General features: G+C 39.4%; 2 protein-coding genes across 2 annotated transcripts; both read right to left on the reverse strand.

Annotated features, from left to right (window-relative positions):
- Positions 1–212: 212 nt before the first annotated feature.
- LOC122083624 (acyl carrier protein 1, mitochondrial-like) lies at positions 213–8,979 on the reverse strand. The gene is made up of 2 exons (XM_042651490.1): positions 8,670–8,979; positions 213–612 (listed from the first exon to the last, which is right to left on the reverse strand). Exons 1-2 carry the CDS (start codon positions 8,871–8,873, stop codon positions 436–438), a joined length of 381 nt encoding a protein of 126 aa, XP_042507424.1. The 5' UTR covers positions 8,874–8,979; the 3' UTR covers positions 213–435.
- Positions 8,980–13,538: 4,559 nt separating this feature from the next.
- Positions 13,539–19,756, reverse strand: LOC122085014 (beta-galactosidase 17-like). Its single transcript, XM_042653441.1, has 5 exons — positions 19,403–19,756; positions 17,833–17,937; positions 14,365–14,560; positions 13,758–13,846; positions 13,539–13,658 (listed from the first exon to the last, which is right to left on the reverse strand). Exons 1-5 carry the CDS (start codon positions 19,610–19,612, stop codon positions 13,653–13,655), a joined length of 606 nt encoding a protein of 201 aa, XP_042509375.1. The 5' UTR covers positions 19,613–19,756; the 3' UTR covers positions 13,539–13,652.
- Positions 19,757–20,049: the final 293 nt, after the last annotated feature.

Raw genomic sequence — 20,049 nt, forward strand, 5'->3', positions numbered from 1 at the left:
GAATTCCGAAGTAAAACCCTCACTAAAAACACATTCATTGAGAACATTTGGGGGGGAAACCCATACATGGTGAAAACAATAACCTGAAAGATTTGGAATTCAATAAGCTTTCATCAAATATATGCACAATGATTGCAAGAAGAAATCACAAGTTAATATGACAAGCATATAAAATATAAATATCTGAAAGGCAATCAAAGACACGAATTTGATTGGACATAAAAGAACTGTCATGTGCTTTATCTTGAAGCATGACATATTCAAGAAAAAATAGTTCATCAATGACTTCCATTATCTAGTTCACCAAAATTACATTATCAAATGGATCAAAATTATTTTCCATCCTCAGCGGATATTAAATTTCTACAACCACTCAACAAAGTCAAACAAAAACGGATGATCCAATCATTACATTCTGGATACAACAATCTAGAACTAGCCAGCCATTGGATGGTTTGCAATATACTCAATAGCGAGGGGGCAGGAATTAATTTTATCAGCCTCCTTATCTGGAATCTCCAGCTTGAACTCCTCCTCTAAAGCCATTACAATTTCAACAGTATCCAAGCTATCCAAGCCTAGATCTTTCTCAAAATGGACATCAGGGGTCACCTGCAGATACGCAAATTCCAGTTTATGTTATATAGAGAGTAAGAAATGGAGTAATCAAAGCTTGACACCATGAGCATGTCTGAGCAGAGAAGTTAAACCACTGCAATGGATATATGGGAAAAGCCTAGATCCATTCAAAGCATTGAGTGAAATTGGGGGCAAATAAAAAGGCAATGAACATAAATAGCATGGTGATCTTTATAACTAGTAATCATGGTGGAAAGGATTCATCTGTTAGTTATAAGGAACTTACAAATTATGATGCCCACTCAAAATGTTATTACCTATAAACATTAATTGTTATAAAATGTTGATTGTAAGAAACAAATTCCCTTACAATTACAAAGAAAAAGAAAGCCTACTCCATAGGCAGATTAATGTAAATGCACCGGTTACCTGAATTACATATAAATAATTCATATAATTGGATAATGCAATTATGTTTCCACCAAAAAAAAAAAAAAAAGATCATGCAATTATGTAGTAAATTATTTCATTTGGAAAAGGAGAACCATAATCTAATTTCGGGATTCAGTTAGTATGACTTCAACCGATGAAAAAGGGAAAATCACATTTTGGGCTTTGAACCATTTGAGTGCACAAATCCATTATTTAATCTGGAGATATCGCTGGAACAATAATAAATAAAATGAGGTGAACTTCATTTCTTGAAATTCTGAAATGGACTTTGGTCAAGGTAAATTTATTGCTACAGTTAAATTCCATGCATATGTATTATCATTTCACAAAAGATTCCTCCAAAGACCCCTTTGAAATGCCATAAACAACACAGAGTTTCATATCCACTTGTTTCAAATGGCCCCACAAGGTAATCAAATAGAGCAAGTGAAGGATATCAGTGTGAGAGCACAAGGACTAAGATGGTGAAGGATTTAATGCCAGAAAACCCCATGACCAGAAACTGGAAAAAGAAATAGCCGTACATTTAACTGCGAAGAAAAGAGGGAACTGATAAGACTTTGGTAGAGATGAGTAGACAAAGCAGAATTGGTGTAGGGTGCTGTAACCAAGTGCACGCACGTTAAAAAAAATTAAAAAAAAATTAAAAAAAAAAATCAACATCCTCCTAGGATTAAGAAGAGGTAAATTGCGAAAATTCTGAACTTTGAATTTGAAGCAAAGAGCAACGTAAAAGCTAATAGTATAAAAAAGAAACAACCCTCACCCCACCCCTTCCTAAAAAAAAAAAAAAGGGAAAATTACTTGGACACCCCCTATAATATGGCCCGATTGGTTGACACACCTAAAGTTTGAAACTATTACTTGAACCACCCCTGCATTTTAAGATTTCTCACAACTAACCCTTGTTTGTTAGTTAGTCACCGTTTAGTGATGATGTCATGGGTTGGGAAACTCCTAAATGCCGAAAACTACCCTTTAAGGGTAGTTAATTGACCCTTTTACCCTTTCACTAAAACAAGGGAAGATGCTAAACACCGGAGAAGAACGAAGCAAGCACTCGAGAGTAGAGAGTGGCTCTCCCTCTCTGTGTGTGTGTGTGTGTGTGTATGTGTCTGTGTGGTTTAGTTCATTGCCGATGGTTTTAACTCGAGTATGTGAGGCATAATTTTCGAAATATCTGGTTTTTGAAAGCAGGTCCAGCATATTAGTTTCCTCTCTTCCCTATCCTCAATACTCTTGTAATACCCCATCCCCAAAATTACCCCCATTCATTTACCTAAGGAGACAAAGTGAGAAAGTGAGAGGAAAAGGGGTGGAACCCTATCCCCTCACCTCCTTCACTCAATTCTTTACAAAAAAAAAGTCCAAAGAAATAAAGAGGAGAGAAGAAGAAAAGAAAGGAAAAAAGTGAGAGTAATGAGAGGTGGGACCTACCTGTTCACCCACCGCCATCATTAATTTGTTAAAAACAAAAGAGAAGGAAGAAGAAAGAAGAAGAAGCGAGGGAAAAAAACAAATATTGAAAAAGAAAAGGAGAAAAGCACCCGGGGGGGGGGGGGGTTACAATTTATAGTTCATGAAAAGTGGTTTTAAGCATAGTTTCATGTCCCCTCACACTGATTTAAAAATTAAGGGAAAGGGAGGGCGGCTAGAAGAGAGAGAAGGAAAGGGATGTGTGAGAATAAGACAAGAGGGAGAAAGAGGGAGTAAAAGAGAAAGGGAGAGGGGTTTGTTTATTAAGAAGGGGGTACTGGGGGTGTGCGTGCAACTCCTTCAACAAGAAAGAAAGGAAACAAAAGAAGAGAACAAAGGGAAAGGAAAGACAAGAGACAGAGGGAGCTACAGGACAAACGGAAAGAAAGGCGATGGAAGAGAGACCGAAAGCCAGGAAGGGGGATGTGGAAGCAGAGATTGGGGAAGGTTTGTGTACAGGTAGTTGTAACCCAAAGTAAGTGATCTATGCCATGCTTCATCTGATATGCATGAAATTCTCCATAATTTGTATGTATTTTCATGTATGAAAAGTAGTTTTAAAGCACAATTTATAGTTCATGAAAAGTGGTTTTAAAGATAGTTTCATGTCCGCCAAGAAACATGGAGGTGGGACATCAAGGTCAAGATACTACCCAGTCCTTTGAGCTCAAGAGCAAGAAAAGGGAGAGGAGTTGAGACATTTGTTGGTGTACGATGTCTTATATCCAATCGCAATTTAATTCAGGGAGGACTGGTGTGGCACCATGATAGAACAAAACGGCTGATGCAGATACAGCTGCACTTACCTGGTTGGACTAGCATGACCGGCTGTGGAAGCCAAGGGCCAAGAAGAACCGGTCCAGCCCAGGTTTTTGGTCCAACAAGGGCTGGTAGTAGTTTAGTTATATTATGTCTTTTATTTACTCATGTTTATTGTGGGATAAGATACGTAGGAGGTAGAGAAGTTGGAATCTGTTTGGAGTCTAAGCAGGAGTCAATTTCAGTTATGGAGTTTAAGTATGACTCTTTTATTTTCCCTTTATATACTTGCATATACTCAATGTTTGATTTTAGAGTTAATTTTATTTAGAATTAGTGAATTCGTGCATTGTGTGACTCCCTTTCCCCCTCTTGTGCGATTTTCCCTCTTCTTCCGAAGGCTACCCTATCAATTTGGTATCAAAGGCGAAGATCCCCATTCCCCTTCTTCCTTCCATCTTCTTCTTCCCTTCCCCATCTCTATTTTGGCTCTACCGAGAAAAAAAAAATTCAATTCTGTCTTCTTTGGATAGAATCGATCCCCCTGGTCTCATCGCCCTTCTCTCTCCCAAGTTCCTGCAATCAAGCCCTTTTTTAGGGTTCTGACAGCCAAAAAAGAAAAATAAAAGCAGCGACAAAGAAGATCGTCCTCCCTGGGTTCTGCCAGCAGCGACAGAAAAAAAAAAAAAAAAAAAAAACAGACGAAGAAGGCAGAATCAAAATACAGAAGAAGAGAGAGAAATAGAACTTGAAGAAGAAGAAGAAGAATCGGGGAAGAGAGTGAGAGGCGAGACTCCTACCTGTCCTGGAACTCTCGCTATAGTCGCCTTCGAAGACGCAACCTCATTGCTGAACATCGAAACGTCTTCCTCTTCTATCACCGACGTCCTCTAGTTCCATCGTAGGTCTCTTTGAGACCTATTTTGTAAGTTTACGGTACTTTACCAAATCTCAATCGATTTTATTCTTTCTATTTTATATTTTCTCTTTTCCTTATTACCCCTCTTTAATTATTTTGTTTATTTCCCATACTACCCTTCCCATTATCATTTATTCTTTTCTATCCTATATTCTCACTTAATTCCAAGTATACCCCTATATTCAATGTTTCCAATGCAAGGGGTACAGGTATAGAGCTAATCAATGTCCTAACCGGTTGTTAGCATACATCAACAAAGACAATTTTATACCCTATGCACCAGAAGAGCAACCGAAAACAGGAACAGTAAATCTAGAGGCTGAATGCGATTATGATCCTAATGAGATTAATGATGGTGACAGTGATGGTGAACCTCAACTGTTCTATGAGATTCGTCCTCTTTTGAATACACAGAAGATTCCCGAGGAGGACAATTGGTATCATAACAGTATCTTTCAGACCAAGGTGCGATGCAATGATAGCTTGTGTAATATGGTGATTGACCTCGGCAGTTGTACCAATGTTGTTACTAAAGATGTTGTTCGCAAGTTGGATCTAAAAACTGAACCTCATCCGAACCCCTACAAGGTTGGGTGGGTGAACAAAAATAATTTGAAAATTCATGAAAGGTGTTTACTCACATATTCCATTGGTGGACTGATTGATCAGGTTCAGTGTTATGAGCTCCCTCTGAAAGTCTATCACATTCTTTTAGTGTGCCCATGGTTATTTGACAAGAAAGCCAAGCACTATGGATATGGGAATACATACTCTTTTCAGCGGCCTTGAGATGAAGTTCCTTTCAACAAAGGATCTTCACCCCTCTCAAACTCAAGAGAAGAGTTGGTACTTTTCTCCTCAGGCGCATCAACTCTGATGGCATTCTTGCACATACTTAATGTTTGATTTTAGAGTTAATTTTATTTAGAATTAGTAAATTCGTGCATTGTGTGATTCCCCTTCCCCCTCTTGTGCGATTTTCCCTCTTCTCCCTAAGGCTACCCCATCAACGGCGGTCCCGCTTGCCGATAAGAGGGCCATGGGGGTTGTAAGGAGGCATGAGGCCCCCTGCATAACGGGGGTGTAAGGGGGCGCAGCCCCCCTCTCGAATTTTTTATTTGAGGGCAGTTTTTTACTTTCCGGATTCACTATATATTTGTAGCGAGGTTTTCTTTCTCTATAATGCAAGCAATACTGAGAGGTGTGAGGACAAGTACTATAACCCTATTCTCTATTGATAGTGAGCAGAATCTCATCTCACCGAGGACGTAGACAATCTTGCCGAGCCTCATAAACCTGTGTGCATTGTTTGTTCTTGTTTTCCATTACCTTTTGCATCACTTTTAAGGTTGTGATTCTACAAACACGTCAATAAACTATCCAGTGAGGTGATCTAGACATGATATTTTAGCATGTTATGAAAGATATAATTATGCATGTATGAGAAAAGTATGAGAATATGAGTATACGTATTATTGTACCAAGTGTGATTATGTCATGTCCCATCTTACTGAGCTAATTCCCTTTAGCTCACCCCACTACAGTTTCATGTTTCATAGATGCGGTGTGGCTTGGTACAGCGAAAAGACTAATTGAGGAGAATTGAGGATTTATATTTTTGGGAATTGAATGTATTTATTATGATTTATGTACAGGCTACATGGTATAATTGAGTTTTTGGAAGATTTTCGTATGTAGCAAGTTGTACAAATGATAAATGGATTAATATGTATATTTGGCGTAGTTTATCAGAGTTGCATAGTGGGAACGCAATGGGGCCCGTGAATAGTAGGGTAAATAGTAGAGGTGGGACCATGATTAGTAGAACAAAGTTTTAAGGATATAAAGTTAATCGGTCATTTTTACGCCGTTATTTAGCGGCGGCCCGCGAGGGCCTAAACCAGTATCTCATCCAGATTTGGGGGGCGTTACAATTTTGTTTCAGACGATCTAGAAGTCCCTCACATCATGGGATTGACACTCTCAATTCTTCTCTTTTCCTCCTAACTTAATTTCTGGGTATCGACTGGGCGACCTTAGAACTTGTTTTTCACATCCTAAATCAACCCTTGCTGGCAAATATCAAACTGAAATCAAACATGATCCCTGTTCTACCACCAGGTATCATTTCAGTGGCTTGGCTTCAATTCCTGGCTTGATCTTTCGGGTTAATAAGCACTCCACTTAAGAGGGTAGTTCATTAACATACTTACCAAGAAATTTCCATTCGATCGAGATTTCTATGAGTGAGATTTCCCTTTCAAACCAGATCTCTTCCACTGCTCATGTTCATGTTGTGAGAATGAAGACTGTGGTTAGCACGCTCGATCCGGCATCTCGGTCTGTGCCCATGATCGAGAAGCTTTTGAGAGTGGGAATGAACGTGGCCAGGTTCAATTTCTATCATGGTTCACATGAATATCACCAAGAAACCTTAGACATTTTGAGAACCGATGGTTGTGATAGCAACCCTAACTTGCAACCCTCCCCCGCAAGAAAAATCAACCATCCCCTACCTCCCGCTAACATTTGCAACCTTCCCCTACCTCCACTGGGGAGTTGCAACAGTGAGTCTTGCTGGAAATTTCATTCTTCTTCATCATCTTCACCTTTGACTGCGATGGATTAGGGTTTCTATAGGTTAATAGCTTTGAAGGTAAGTTGGTCATTTTAACTTCACAAGTTTGATTTGAACAACTCATAAGGGTAAAATGGTCTTTTCATTCAACCACTAACAGCATACTACCACCATCAGGTTTCATAGGGCTTCAAGCAATGAACTTTAGGAATGTCAAGCAATCGTCCACGGCACAAGGAGTGTCCAAGTAATTTTTCCAAAAAAACAAAGTTAGGAAGTAAAAAAAAAAAGGGTAATTTACAGCGCCACCCCCTGGAGAATGCCAATATTATAAAAACACCCCCTCACTTTCACCAAATTAGACTCAGACCTCCTACCGTCAGTCACAGTTAAGTGAAGATTTAAAATGACTGTTATACCCTTTTGACTAAAACTCATGTTTTCCTCTTCACCCATACCTCTACTCACTGGAGTTGAGAAGCCTTTTTGCACAGGGACGCGCATATCGTGAGTCCGTGACATGGGTTTCTTAAGCCTCTTCTTCTTGTTCTATTTCTTGCAAAGAAATTTGGGAAATGGGGTTTTATGTTGAGACAAAGAGTGGCGAGAGAAGAATGGTCAGATTTGAATATGATCTTTTAAGATTGTTCAATTTGACTTATTGCGCTACTTTTTGTTACAGGTTCAGTGAATTGAAAGAAGGCAAGTCATTAGGTTGAAGAATTGAGAGGGAAACAGCTGAAAGTGGAGCACGATATGCGATTGTTAATAGACATTCACACGCAGGAATCCCATGACTTCGAGTTCTTTTAAAATAGTCTCAGATTGTCAGATAGAAGAAGCTTTGCCTTTCCTTCTATCCTCCTACTCTTACATTTTTTTTATTTTTTTCTGAAAAAAGAAAAAAACCCTTTTTGGAGCCTACAAAGCTGAGGCATGGAAGTAAAAGTCGCCACGACCTGTTTACATTGGTCGCAGTCGGTAGCTTCTCACTTCCCTTCGTCAGCTCAGACACTAGTCTCTGCAATTTCATCTCCTTCGACGAAAAAACAGAGACGAGCAGATCGAGCTCTAGTCTGCCGATTCGTCCACAAATTAGCTTCTCAAGAACAACGTCAGCGACAAAACTGTTGAGATCTCGATCTTGCCATAACCCCATGCCTTTAGAAGCTCCGCCGCGATTCCTTCCATGTCGCCATCTATCACTGCTTCCGCTACTCTTCACGGAGATTGATCGCCGATGCTCCGAACGTGAAGGTATCAATTTGGGAATGGGTATATTAGGTCTCAATTTGGGGTCAGGGTATAATATCTATTGATTTGGGGATGGAGACTTGTTAAATGGGTATTTTAGGTAGTTCACATTTAGTAAGGGCATTTTGGTATTAAAAGAAAAATATAATAGCTGACATCAGCATATAAGGTATATTCCATAACAGCGACTGACGGTAGGGGGTCTAAGTCTAATTTGGTGAAAGTGAGGGGGTGTTCTTAGAATATTGGCATTCTCCAGGGGGTGGCACTGTAAATTACCCCCCCAAAAAAAAAAATGCACACTCCAAGGAAGATTACAAGAAATTATGCACAAAATTCAAATTTTGAGAGAATTGAATCCTCCAATGAAAATATACTAAATAAAAATAAGAGCTTTCCTATTCCAACTGTGATAATCCTAGGGTTTTTGCAGTAAATTACGAAAAGAATCAATCTCCAAACGAGCGAATTCAGTAGAATCTAGAATGTATCAAATTCTCAAGGGTTTCACATAAATAGGAGAAGTTAAGCCAATTGAGATCCAAAAGGCAAACATATACCAAACACAGGCTAACAAATTAGAGAAAAACTCAAATCAGAAAAATAACATTAATAAAAAATAGGTAAAGTCTTTCTAATCAAGAATCTGACCTTGGAAGGGTCGACCTTGGGGAAGCTCTTGACAACGTCGAGAACTCTATCGATCACTTCTTCCCTGTCGAGATGATCGTCTCCATGGGACGACATCGACCGAATGGAGTTGCAGAGACTCCATGCCTGCGACCTCGATCGATCTAGTGCCGCAGTTTGAACTGGGACTCGAATGTGGCGGAGAATCGCAGCTCTCAGAGCCATCTCTCTCTCTCTTTCTCTCTGGCTTTGGGTCTCGCTCTCGCCCTTGATCTCGATTGGTGACTCTCAACGCTCGCCGTTTACTTTAGACGAAATAACGAATGTAAGAGGGTCAATAAAATAATAATCGAAGGGTAACTTCGGCAGCTGCTGGTAAGGGTATTAATCGGTTCGGTTCAGGTAATGGTTTGATTCGACCCTATGCAATATTTTGTAAGTAAAACCAAAATCAAATCATTTAGTAAACGGTTTGAAAACTAAAACCATTTATAAACACTTTTGGTTTAAAAGGTTTTAAAAGGTTCTCTTATGATTTCTAACTTTTTATCCAAATTATTTCTTTAGCTTTAAAATTTTTAGTGAAATGGATGTAAATTGTAACATTAAATTGAATTCTTTATTGTCATATGTTTTCTTTTAATGATTGTTTGATGTAAACTTAAATTTTTTTATTGAAATGTATGTAAGCTTAACATTGAATGACCAGTCGATCCTTTTCCCCTAGGTTGGTCCCCCCTTTCCCCCCGACCCCCCCTTCTCTCTTGTCGATCTCTGGTCTTCCTCCGCTCCCCATGGGCATAGAGAAAGGGAAGACAAATGCACTGGGCTCTCCTCTTCCAATGAGATTTTCTCCTCTACCTCTACTTGGTCCTTGTCAGATTCTCCTGCCATGTGGTTCCTTGATGTAATCTCGTCTGGTTCAAGGGTCATATCCCTCGCCACAACTTCACTGTTTAGCAATGTCTCTCCAACTGCCTTTGTACTTAATCCTTCCTCATCTTTCGTCACATCCCCGCTAATCCCTTCTGTTGTCTCTACCCTTATGGCTCTGGGGACATTTCTCAACTTTTTTTCTCATGTCCCCTCTCCTCCTCCGTCTAGAAAGTTGTCATCTCTAGATGCTAACTCTCTAGCAGACTCATTCTCCCTTTTAACAAGAAAAAGATATGAATTGATATGACCTTTGTTGGCTTCTCCATTTGTGACACCCTTGGTAAGTTTGCCTCTAGTGCAACCATTAACCAACTCTGGATAAAGCGTAACATTCGTAAATGATGTTTCAACTCTCACTCTTTGAACAAGATTTGGAAAGTCATCTACTTTGACATTACTTCCAAAATCCAATCTCTTCATCCTCGTCATGTCCCAAACTCCCTTAGGAATAGACATATCATTACTTCATGCAACCTGCATATTGATAACATCCCCGACCTTTGATGCTCTCTCTCTCTCTCTCTCTCTCTCTCTCTCTCTCTCTCNTGCATTCCCAGGACTTCACTCCGAGATTTCCTGATCTGAGAATTGCACGCTAGGGGCGTCGCTAGCCATTTCGGTTGAGATAAGACCATCACCCTCGTTGAGGACCAATTCTTTTCGCTAGGACTGAAGAGGGATGTTGCAAGAGTTGTGAGTCAGTGTAGGACATGCCAAACTGCCAAACAACAAAAGCAGAATACGGGTTTGTACACTCCCCTAGCCATTCCCCATGCCCAGTGGCAAGACCTTAGCATAGATTTCGTGCTTAGTCTGCCAAAAACTTTGAGAGGCCATGATTCAGTTTATGAGGTTATAGACCACTTCTCGAAGATGGCCCATTTCATCCCATGCTCTAAGACCTCTGATGCATCCATAGTAGCCAGACTTTTCTTTAATGAGGTTATCAAATACCATGGGTTGCCCGTCACCATAGTGTCTGATAGGGATGTTAAGTTCATCAGTCATTTTTGGAGGACTCTATGTCAGATGATGGGCACAAAACTCCATTTCTCCTCCGCTTTCCACCCTCAGACCGATGGCCAGACCGAGGTTGTCAATAAGAGCTTAGGGAATTTATTGCATTGCCTCATAGGAGAATACCTTACCAGTTCGGATCGAGTCCTTAGCCAGGCCGAGTTTGCATACAATAGTTCTAAGAACCGTACCACTGGTCTGTCCCCCTTTGAGATCTGTTCAGGATACCAGCCCCGGGCTCCCATAGACTTATCCCAGTCGTGTCTAGTTCCAGGACCTCCCAGTCAATCGAATCTTTTGCTCAGCATATACATGATTTGCATGCAGGTATAAGGAGACAGATAGCACAAAGCAATAAGCAATACAAATCGAAGGCAGATGTGTACAGAAGGCTATCAGAGTTTCAAGAAGGCGATATGGTGATGGTAAGAATCAAGCCGCAACACTTTGTTAGGGGAAAAACGAGCAAGCTACATGCTCGTAGCACAGGTCCGTTCAAGGTACTCAAGAGGATAGGTGCTAATGCGTATGTTCTTGATCTGCCAACTAGTATGGAGATCAGTAATATTTTCAATGTTGAAGACCTAGTCCCATACCATGGTACCTCTACCAATACCCCTTTCTATCCTGATAACCTTGAAGACTTCCCTTTCACCAATGATAAGACTACTGAGCCAAACTAACCACTTCCCCTCACCTCATTACCACGTGTGCCTAAGGTCACGAGAAGAATTGAAAAAGTTGAGGAAATCCTTGATGAGAGGATTGTGTCCACACACACTGGAGGTTCTAGAGAGTTCTTGGTCAAGTGGCGTGGACGTCTGGAAATTGACAACACCTGGATCATATTGTAAGAAATCCAACAACTCAACCCAAACCTGCTTGAATATGACATGAGCTTTAATTCACCAGAAGTGAATTCTTCCAAACCGGGGAGAGTTGATGGGGACATCAAGGTGTACAGACGCAAGAAGAAGAAGAAACAACTATCTTTGTGGCTGGAAGAATAGAAAGAAGAAGAAGAAAAAGGAGTAAGAAAAGGAGGCTCGATCCAGCCTTTTCCAGTGCTGGATCGAGTCCCTCTCTCTTTCTAGATTTCAACAAATCTTGTGGGCCACATTAGTTGTTAGTTTAGTAGTTTATTTTTAGAATATTCTTTTCCTTGTTAGTCTTTTAATTAATTAGGAAACTACTTTATTAGTTGTTAGTTTTTAGGAAGTCTTTATTTACTTTCCAATTGGCTCTTTTTATTTTAGTAACTAAGTTTCTTATTTATGTAATGGCCTAGGCCACAATGGGGTTAATGAATGAACAATATTTTTTTGAATGCAAAAGGGTTTTGTCCTCCTCTCTCTCACGATCTCCTCTCACTCTCGGCTTCTCTCTTTTCTCACCTTTCTCTCTCTTTCTTTCTCGCTATTCTCTCTTTCTCCTCATCCCTCTCTCTTTCACTTCCATGTTTTATCGATTACTGTTCTGGTTTGCTGCGGTTGCTGAGTATTGCAGAATGGAGATCAACTCAGTTGCAAAATATTCATCGGAATGCTGTTGAACAATTAATCACCAAACCGGAATTTTTCCTTCATTAAATAAGGTCGACTGCACTCTTATCTTGGAAGACCTCGAGTTCTTCTTTACTCCTCTGACTTGGACAGCAGGTAAGTAATGAAACTAAACCCCCCCCCCACCTCCATCAATCCCCTATTATATGTTGCAGCCCATTATAATTGAAACCAGCCCCTGCACCTTTGTTTATGCCTATTTTACCTACTGTTTTAAGTCTTTTCTTCACTGTTATATATCCAAAACCCTTACTGATTTTCTATTTTAGTTGGCTGCTAGAGGACATTGATTGTTTGCATATCTTATTTGGTGTCTAAATTGATTTGTGCTAAACCTAAAATTTGCATGACGTTTGTTCCCTTCCCCATGTCCCCACTTGAAGCTTAAGTAAGTTTTTATGTGTTTTTCCGCTTAGATTGATATTGCTCCTGGCTACATGTTGATTTGTCTTTATTTATTGCATGTTGAATCTTGTTTTGCTGAGCATATCTAAATCCCAACATAATCCCAAGACCCCCCCTTAAGTTTGTCTTACCCTAATTGAGTCACTCTCATAGGGAACTTAGTTGTCTAGGAAATCCCCTACATCACTTATTCTTTTCTTAGTTAATTTAATATTTTCATTTTTGTGTCTTCATGTGTAGAATTTCTTTTTCACCTAGGAGATCTACATTTGAACTCTTGAGTTTCTATTTTCATGTTGTACAAGGAAAAATAAGTGTAAGAAATATATGTACAAGCATGCTAGAGGCACAAATTATTGAATGAAAGCTGCAAGCTCTTTTCTGCAAACCGTATTGTTTCATGGTTGAAGTTTTAGATCGACTCCTGTAAATGTTTGGTGGATCCCCCAGATGCAATCTTCTTTGAGTTCCACTTCGTCCCCTGCCTCTCAGTTTCAATACCCTGTTTTCTGTGCTCCTGTTCTAGTGAAAGTACATTTGATCTGTTTCTGCTACGGTGCTACCTCGACACTCACCCCATTACATCAATTCTGAGTTTTCTACTGTCTTATTATTCTCCAGTTATAAGTTCTATTACATCATTTTACGCTATAAGAAAGAAAGAAGGAACAAAAAAAAAACCATTCTCACTTTAACCACAGGAATGCATGGTCTTAAGGGACACTAAACCAGATTCCAGGCTTAATGGACTCTTCCTCTTGATATTGTACAATTTATCCCAAAACCCTGAATCCTTAATTTCTTTCTGCTATTTTCTGGTATTTTCTGATAAATTCAACTTCTTTTTAAGATTCTTTAAACTGGTTTCTAGTTTCTTCAAGTCTTTTTGCCTCATATCAACCTAATTCTGTCCTAGTTCTAGAGGAAATCAAAACCCCAAATTCTAGCATTAGGGTTTGGTTTACTAGCCAATTGTGGGACATCTTCAACTTCCTGTCATGTTTTGACATGCTAAAAGGACAACTGGAAGCCATTGGAAGACAACCAATGTTGCCCTGTAGGATCCCTCCTGAAATAAACTCCTTCAACCCTGCATCGCATTCACAAGTCCAATTGATCTTCTCTACAGTAAATTATTCCAAGGAACCAAGCTTCATAAAAATCAAAGAGATTTATGGCAGAAAAATACCAATTGGAGGAAAGCAGGATCTGATGATCTCAGTCTGAGAGCAGGTTCTACAGCAAGCAACCAAGCGGGAAAACCTCCAAAATCCCACTCTGCGATCAAAAATTCGAAGTATCTTATGAGAACTACCGAACCAATAAAAATGAAAGGTTAGCTGATGTGATATCAAGTTATCAACTAGAACCTATACATCATGCACTTGACTGTCATTAGGTCCACATGGAAGGATCAGATGTTCCACTCCATCTATGTTCCAAGAAGTAATGTTGGATAGAAAACAAACTAAAATATGTAGTTCTGAATACTAAAGTTATTGTAAGCACATGTTTTAACTGTATGTACAAACTTTCCGTGCTCTGCTTGTAACATAGAATGCTTTCAGCAGGGGAAAGACGAAAGAACTAAAATGCAGGTACACCAACCCCCCTCCCCTTATGGTCCCCAGATCAGACTACTGTCACCCTGGCATGGAAGTGCTTACTCGAAAATTTTAGCTACACCTTGAAATAGTAACAAAAAATCAGTAAAGCTTCTACAAGAAAAATTCTGTAAAATTTTATAAAGCTTTTACAATATTCTTGACATTCATAAATGGGACAGTAAATCTCACCTCCACATATATAAGGCCCAGCACGAAGCATAACAAGGAACCCTAACTCCTGACAAAGCTTGAGAAAGGATTCTATGTCGGCAATACCCTCAAATATCCATTCTCCAGGTTGTGGTTCATGCAGATTCCAAGGTACATAAGTTTGGATGGTATTCAAGCCCAATGCCTTTGCTCTCAAAAGTCGATCTTTCCAGTACTGCAAGCTTAAAAGAAATATTTTCCAATAAACTTCACCAAAGTAGAATGACAGAATTTAATGGGTCACCAATGAATCTAAGAGACTAGCATTTAGTTCACCAAAACAAACTCAACTACAATGACAAATGACCAAGGTGTCAATAAGATCAGCATAAAACATTTTTGCATCACCAAACAAAGCACTCATAGGCTAGTTACACTTTCAGTAGCAAATTGACCAAGTTAGTTCATTACTGGATCAAAATATATAAACAAAACCCGGACATAGTAGAGTCTCAAATCTTAGTAATAGAATTCCAAGATCTTATAATTCTAAATCCACATTGTGAATAACGCTTGATTGCAATGCAAGAGAGGATTGGCCACATTCTACGAAGTATATTCTTAAATATTTGAAACGTGTCTGGCTTAGGAGTTAACTTAGGCAAGCACTTTGTGTTAATTTGAAAGAAACACTCTGAATGACTTAAAAAAATATGATGGAGCATGAGGGGATGGGCCGATAAGGAACCCTCATGTCCCACTTAGATAAAATTTGAGATTGCTCATAAAAAAGATAGCTAGAAGGTTGACAGTTTGGAAAAGAAACTGCATGCATGATTTTCTTCCTTTTTTATTTTAATTACTATCATTGCTTGTTTAAGGTAATATTGCCATGGAAAACAAACTCGAAATTTTTAAAAGGGACTTCTTAGGTTCTTACTGGATGGGGCAGCGAGAGAAAAATGACCATCTTGACGGTGGAAGCTTATGCACACTCAAGTAAGATGGAGTATAAAATAACTAGATGTATGGAAGTTTACCCACTTGGCCGGGTGTATCAGAAGATCCATTATTCTTTTTCCATTTTTTCTTTTTTATATGGAATCGAATGTGCATAAAGAACTACGAGACAAAACTACATGCTGTGGGGGTACACTGTCCTCAACTGTGTCCCAAAATAATTCAACAGAAAGAACACAAACGTCAAATATTGTTCAGGAATTGAGTGTCATAGATCAAGCTATAGCGAGATAGAGGGTCCACTGGCTGACTACATTCTACATGCTTATGGGAGATGAAGGATAAGCCATTTCTTTCTGAGAACAATAACTGAATGTTAATACTTTGGATGGACAAGTAACATAGCATGATCCACTTATAAAGAATCTACCACATGGTTCTAATGATTGCAATTTGTTAATCTGGCCAAAGATCCCTTATAGCCACCATTCTTTTAGGGTAAGGATCAAGGTTTAAGGTCTCGGTTTCACCACTGGTTTCGTCCATTCTTCATTTCCTTCTTCTCGAATCCAAGGGGGACTTGTCATATTTAGAATAGGCGAAAAACAGAGATCTGCTGAGATCTCGCGAGATTTCAGCAAGATATGGTACTTTCAGCCAGGATAACTCAGGATGGGTTTCGGTGGCCATAAGGCCAAGTTAGCCCCTGAAATTTGTCACCTAGCCTGTTTTAGGCCTTCTAAACACAGTGGAAACATTAGATTTTTAAAAATCACACTCAAAATGGTACTTTTGGAATTTGGACCCTAGGTTGTTAGTCTATGGTGTAGGCGAGCTCTACCCTAGGCTATTCCACACAATATCTAGGTTGGTGGTTCTTGAAAACTTTTATTTATTTATTTATTTTTTACCTACAATTGTTCTGAGAAAAAATCGAGCTCCAAAAGTTGATGTTGAAGTGTCAATCTTCAATCTCCAAGGATTAATATTGATGTTGAGGCAATACAGGTGAGATTTGGCAAAGAGAAGCACCAACAACCTTAGTTGGGAGAGTTTTCTCACTTCTGAGGCGAGACAGACGAGATCTTGAGTCAAAATAGGGTATAAAACCCTTATAAAATAGGCCTTGAGTCGAACCGAAACCAAAACATGAACCGATAAATCTCAGTCAAGTTATTGTCATTTTTACTATCGGCTGTCATCTCGACTCGAAAAATGAAAAAAGAGAGATATTATCGAGATCTAGGCAAGACCTCAAACTATGGTAAGGATAGAGTGGGGTGTGGTGGTAAGATGGACTTTTGTTCCCCCTCCCTCCTCCCCGGGGCGGGAGAAAGGCTTGCATTGTTTGAAACTGTCTCAATTGCTGTTGCTTCCATTTCACTTTACAGGCCCCTCCAAGTTTGAGATTTATAAGGGACTTACAAAGTTACTGGAAGTCAAGAACCTAAAATTCAGTCCATAGTGTCAATCTTAGAAAACACATTTGATTCTCCAAAAGATGTTAACAACATGGTCCGTTGATATCCTCAAAACACACATTTTGGTTTCTAGTTTGAAACATTTGCAAAACACTTGCGCCATTCATGATCAAAACTTTGAGAGGACTCGGTCTACTACAAAACAAACACTTACTATTTTGTAACAATAAAGAATACAATAACTTAATTCAACTAAACATTAAACAAATAAGTGGACTGACTTCACAAATCCTATTTCATCATTCCACACTATTCAAAGCTACAATGGCATTTAACTCATTATCACTTTGCCTACATCCCCAGTGAGATGAGATCATGCTTCACTATCAATGGAGAATAGGGTCACAGCACTCATTCCTCACACCTCTCAGTATTGCTTGCATTACAGAGAAAGAAACTCTCGCTACAAATATATAGCAAAAAAACCCTAATCCGAAAAGTACACAATTGCCCTCAAATAAAAAATTCGAGTGGGGGGCTGCGCCCCCCTACACCCCTGCCTGCTTGTCGAGGTGCTGCACCAGTACTCCCTAGATTAAACTTTGATGGAATACAAGACATCGTACACCAACACACCATGTCACCTATTGGTGGAATTCCAAGTTCCCTCAAGAGGAAAAATTTTCTGTGAGCCGTAAGTATTGCAACCCCCTAGCTTGCCTCAACTTAGCTAAAAGAACAATATGCCCAAATGCTTCAGCTCAGCCTCCCACAGTTATGCCACCTTGCCACCCAATTGTTTCCATGGACTAGCAAAGCCACCCTAGCTGAAAATGAGTGGCATTACCCTTATGTGGAGGAGTAACCACTTATAGCTCTTCCTTTACTTCCCCAACCTGAATGGACAACCCAATCTTAGATTCACAAGAACAAAGCTTTGGTGATCATTTGCCTTTAGTTTCCTCATAAAGGACCTTGCCTGCAGTGTGCAGCTTCCGGTGGAAATATTTTCTCTTAATCTTTTCAAATCTCAATATCCTTTGGGATCAGCTTTGGATAAACCACGCCGGTATTAATCAGGGAAATAAGAAATTAAATTTAAAATGATGATATAATAGAAACATACCTCAGGAAGAACTCGAAAATAATGCAAGTCACCACCAATAATCTGAAATGGATGACCATCCTTCCAAAACATGTCACTAGATATGTCAAACTGCCGAGCATTAACCTGATTACATTTGCACAATTTCTCACAATAAATTAACCAAGCTACTACAACCTTATAAATAGAATATCAAGGATGATGCATAGGTCAATATATAATTAAAATTGAAAACAGAAAGAGAAAAAGTAAATGTGGATAGGCTCCACATAATATGCTCAACACAAGGAACGCTGCCCATAAATTATGTGCTTCACTGTCATGCTCCGTGCATATGGCTTACTAACATTGTGAATAATTATCCCATATACCACTCCTCTGGAATGCCCTTGTTTCGTGGGTAGTTCGGATCCATTCTTTTTGAAGGTTATCTAGATTCATGAATCATGACTAAACTGATGGCCATGGACTACAAGCAGTAGGAAATAATGACTATGACAGCAGCAGCAACAACGGTGATTATGATGAGAAGCAACTAGTTTAGTGAAAGAACCACTAATCAAGCTGGTTGTTGACTAGTTGGAATAGCCAAGTGCTGGGGTACAAAGGCGTAAATCTAGGTAGCCACTATATATATATATATATATATATATCAACATAGATTGTTAAAGATTAACAGGATGAGAAATTTATGTTCTTTGAATTAAACATGTGGCCATGAAGCATATAGATGTTATGAGACATTTATTTTGAATCCTCAGTACTACAAACTTTCCTATCCAGAGGTGGATGATGTCTTACAGACAACCAAACTACAATAAATAACCATTGAAATTAGATACTCCATTTGTAACAAAGAAGTAAATATAACCAACTGAAATTAAAAATCACCAAATTTAATTTCTATTATCTACCATGTTTTGATTCTTATAAACAAGTCATGATCATTTCCAATTGTAGCTTTTTATTTGTAATGTACCCATTTTTATATTTTGAATTGCATTATAATTTGTCCTGTTTTAAATTGCATATATGTACAAGGAAGCATATTTCAGAAAGTTGATTGTGGAGAATAATCTAACCATAAGATGGGGGTACTATCCACCATGGGGTGGTAGTTGTATGGTTGACCTAGATACCATCGTTTTTTTGAAGACATCATATAAATTATAAATTGGAAGTTGTTTCCATTTCAGTAACATATTTTCTTCTTCTTTTCTGATACAACTTTCTTTAGCCTTTAAGACAATTCCTTAAAAAACGTCTTCCGTGGGTCTTAACATAATTCTGCGCAGACCTGTGATCTCAGTCATGATCATCATCACTTGAGACTGAGACCGCCTCTGGAATAAGACCTGTTATCTCAGTCCTATTTCAGCTTTCATAGCAAACTATTCTAGAATTAGTAGAACTAGTAGCAGCATCAATGCAGGGAATATGAACAACAGTAGTAGCTACAACTTACAAGAGTAACAACATCAACACGATGACAATCGGGATAGCCTTAAGGCAAATACACAAACCCGAAATAGCAGAAATGAATTGTGGGAAATGAAGTTGAGAAAATCAAAGAGACAGGAGACAAACATACCTGGGTTTGGAGGCTGGGGACAGTCGAGGATAAATGAGAGATAGCAGGAAGAGGACCAAAGGCAGGGAAGAAAGTTCCTAAAGCTACGATGGTGAGGAGAGCAAAGAAGGTCGTGCCGCCTCGCTTCCTCGCCATTCTCACCAAAGCCACAGGCACACCCATAACACTTCCTCTGCTTGTTTTATCTCTGAACCCCACAATTCTTTGCATAGGCTTTTAGTTAGGTGGGTGGCAGCCCGCAGGTCAGATCAGCCCCGAACGGCCAAACATTTTTAGAACGCTCCGAGGCTGTGTGCCGTACTGGCATTCTAGGTTCCTCGCGTACTGCGTTAGGTTACGTTCCACTCTGAATTCACTGGTCCGCAATTAAAATAAAAAAAATTACATTCATGTTATTGTCTTTACAAACGTTCTCATTGGTCTCTACATTAGCCTAAGCCTGTAGGCTACATTAGGGGTGTCAACCGGTCGGGCTGGTTCGGTTTCGATCGAGCTTAATCGGGCTTGAAGACTTTCAAAGGCTACACCGTGTCCGCCCATTTAACTAATCGGGCTTAGTTATTGAGGGCATGGTACGCTTTATATTCGGTCGGTCGACCTCGGGTTATAATTGGGCCACCTTAATCGGGCTTTAGTTGGGCCTTAAC

This window comes from Macadamia integrifolia, chromosome 7 (genome assembly GCF_013358625.1).
Source record: "Macadamia integrifolia cultivar HAES 741 chromosome 7, SCU_Mint_v3, whole genome shotgun sequence".
Taxonomy (NCBI): domain Eukaryota; kingdom Viridiplantae; phylum Streptophyta; class Magnoliopsida; order Proteales; family Proteaceae; genus Macadamia; species Macadamia integrifolia.

Bases quoted from the DNA above. Each gene is read 5' to 3' on its own strand.
- LOC122083624 (XM_042651490.1), bottom strand. From the start codon at position 8,873: ATGGCTCTGAGAGCTGCGATTCTCCGCCACATTCGAGTCCCAGTTCAA. The intron at 613-8,669 runs GTCAGATTCTTG...GCGTATCTGCAG, and splicing joins CCAAGGTCGACCCTTCCAAG to GTGACCCCTGATGTCCATTT.
- LOC122085014 (XM_042653441.1), bottom strand. From the start codon at position 19,612: ATGCAAAGAATTGTGGGGTTCAGAGATAAAACAAGCAGAGGAAGTGTT. The intron at 14,561-17,832 runs GTATGTTTCTAT...TTAAGCTTGCAG, and splicing joins ATTTTCGAGTTCTTCCTGAG to TACTGGAAAGATCGACTTTT. The intron at 13,847-14,364 runs GTGAGATTTACT...TTTTGATCGCAG, and splicing joins TGGGCCTTATATATGTGGAG to AGTGGGATTTTGGAGGTTTT.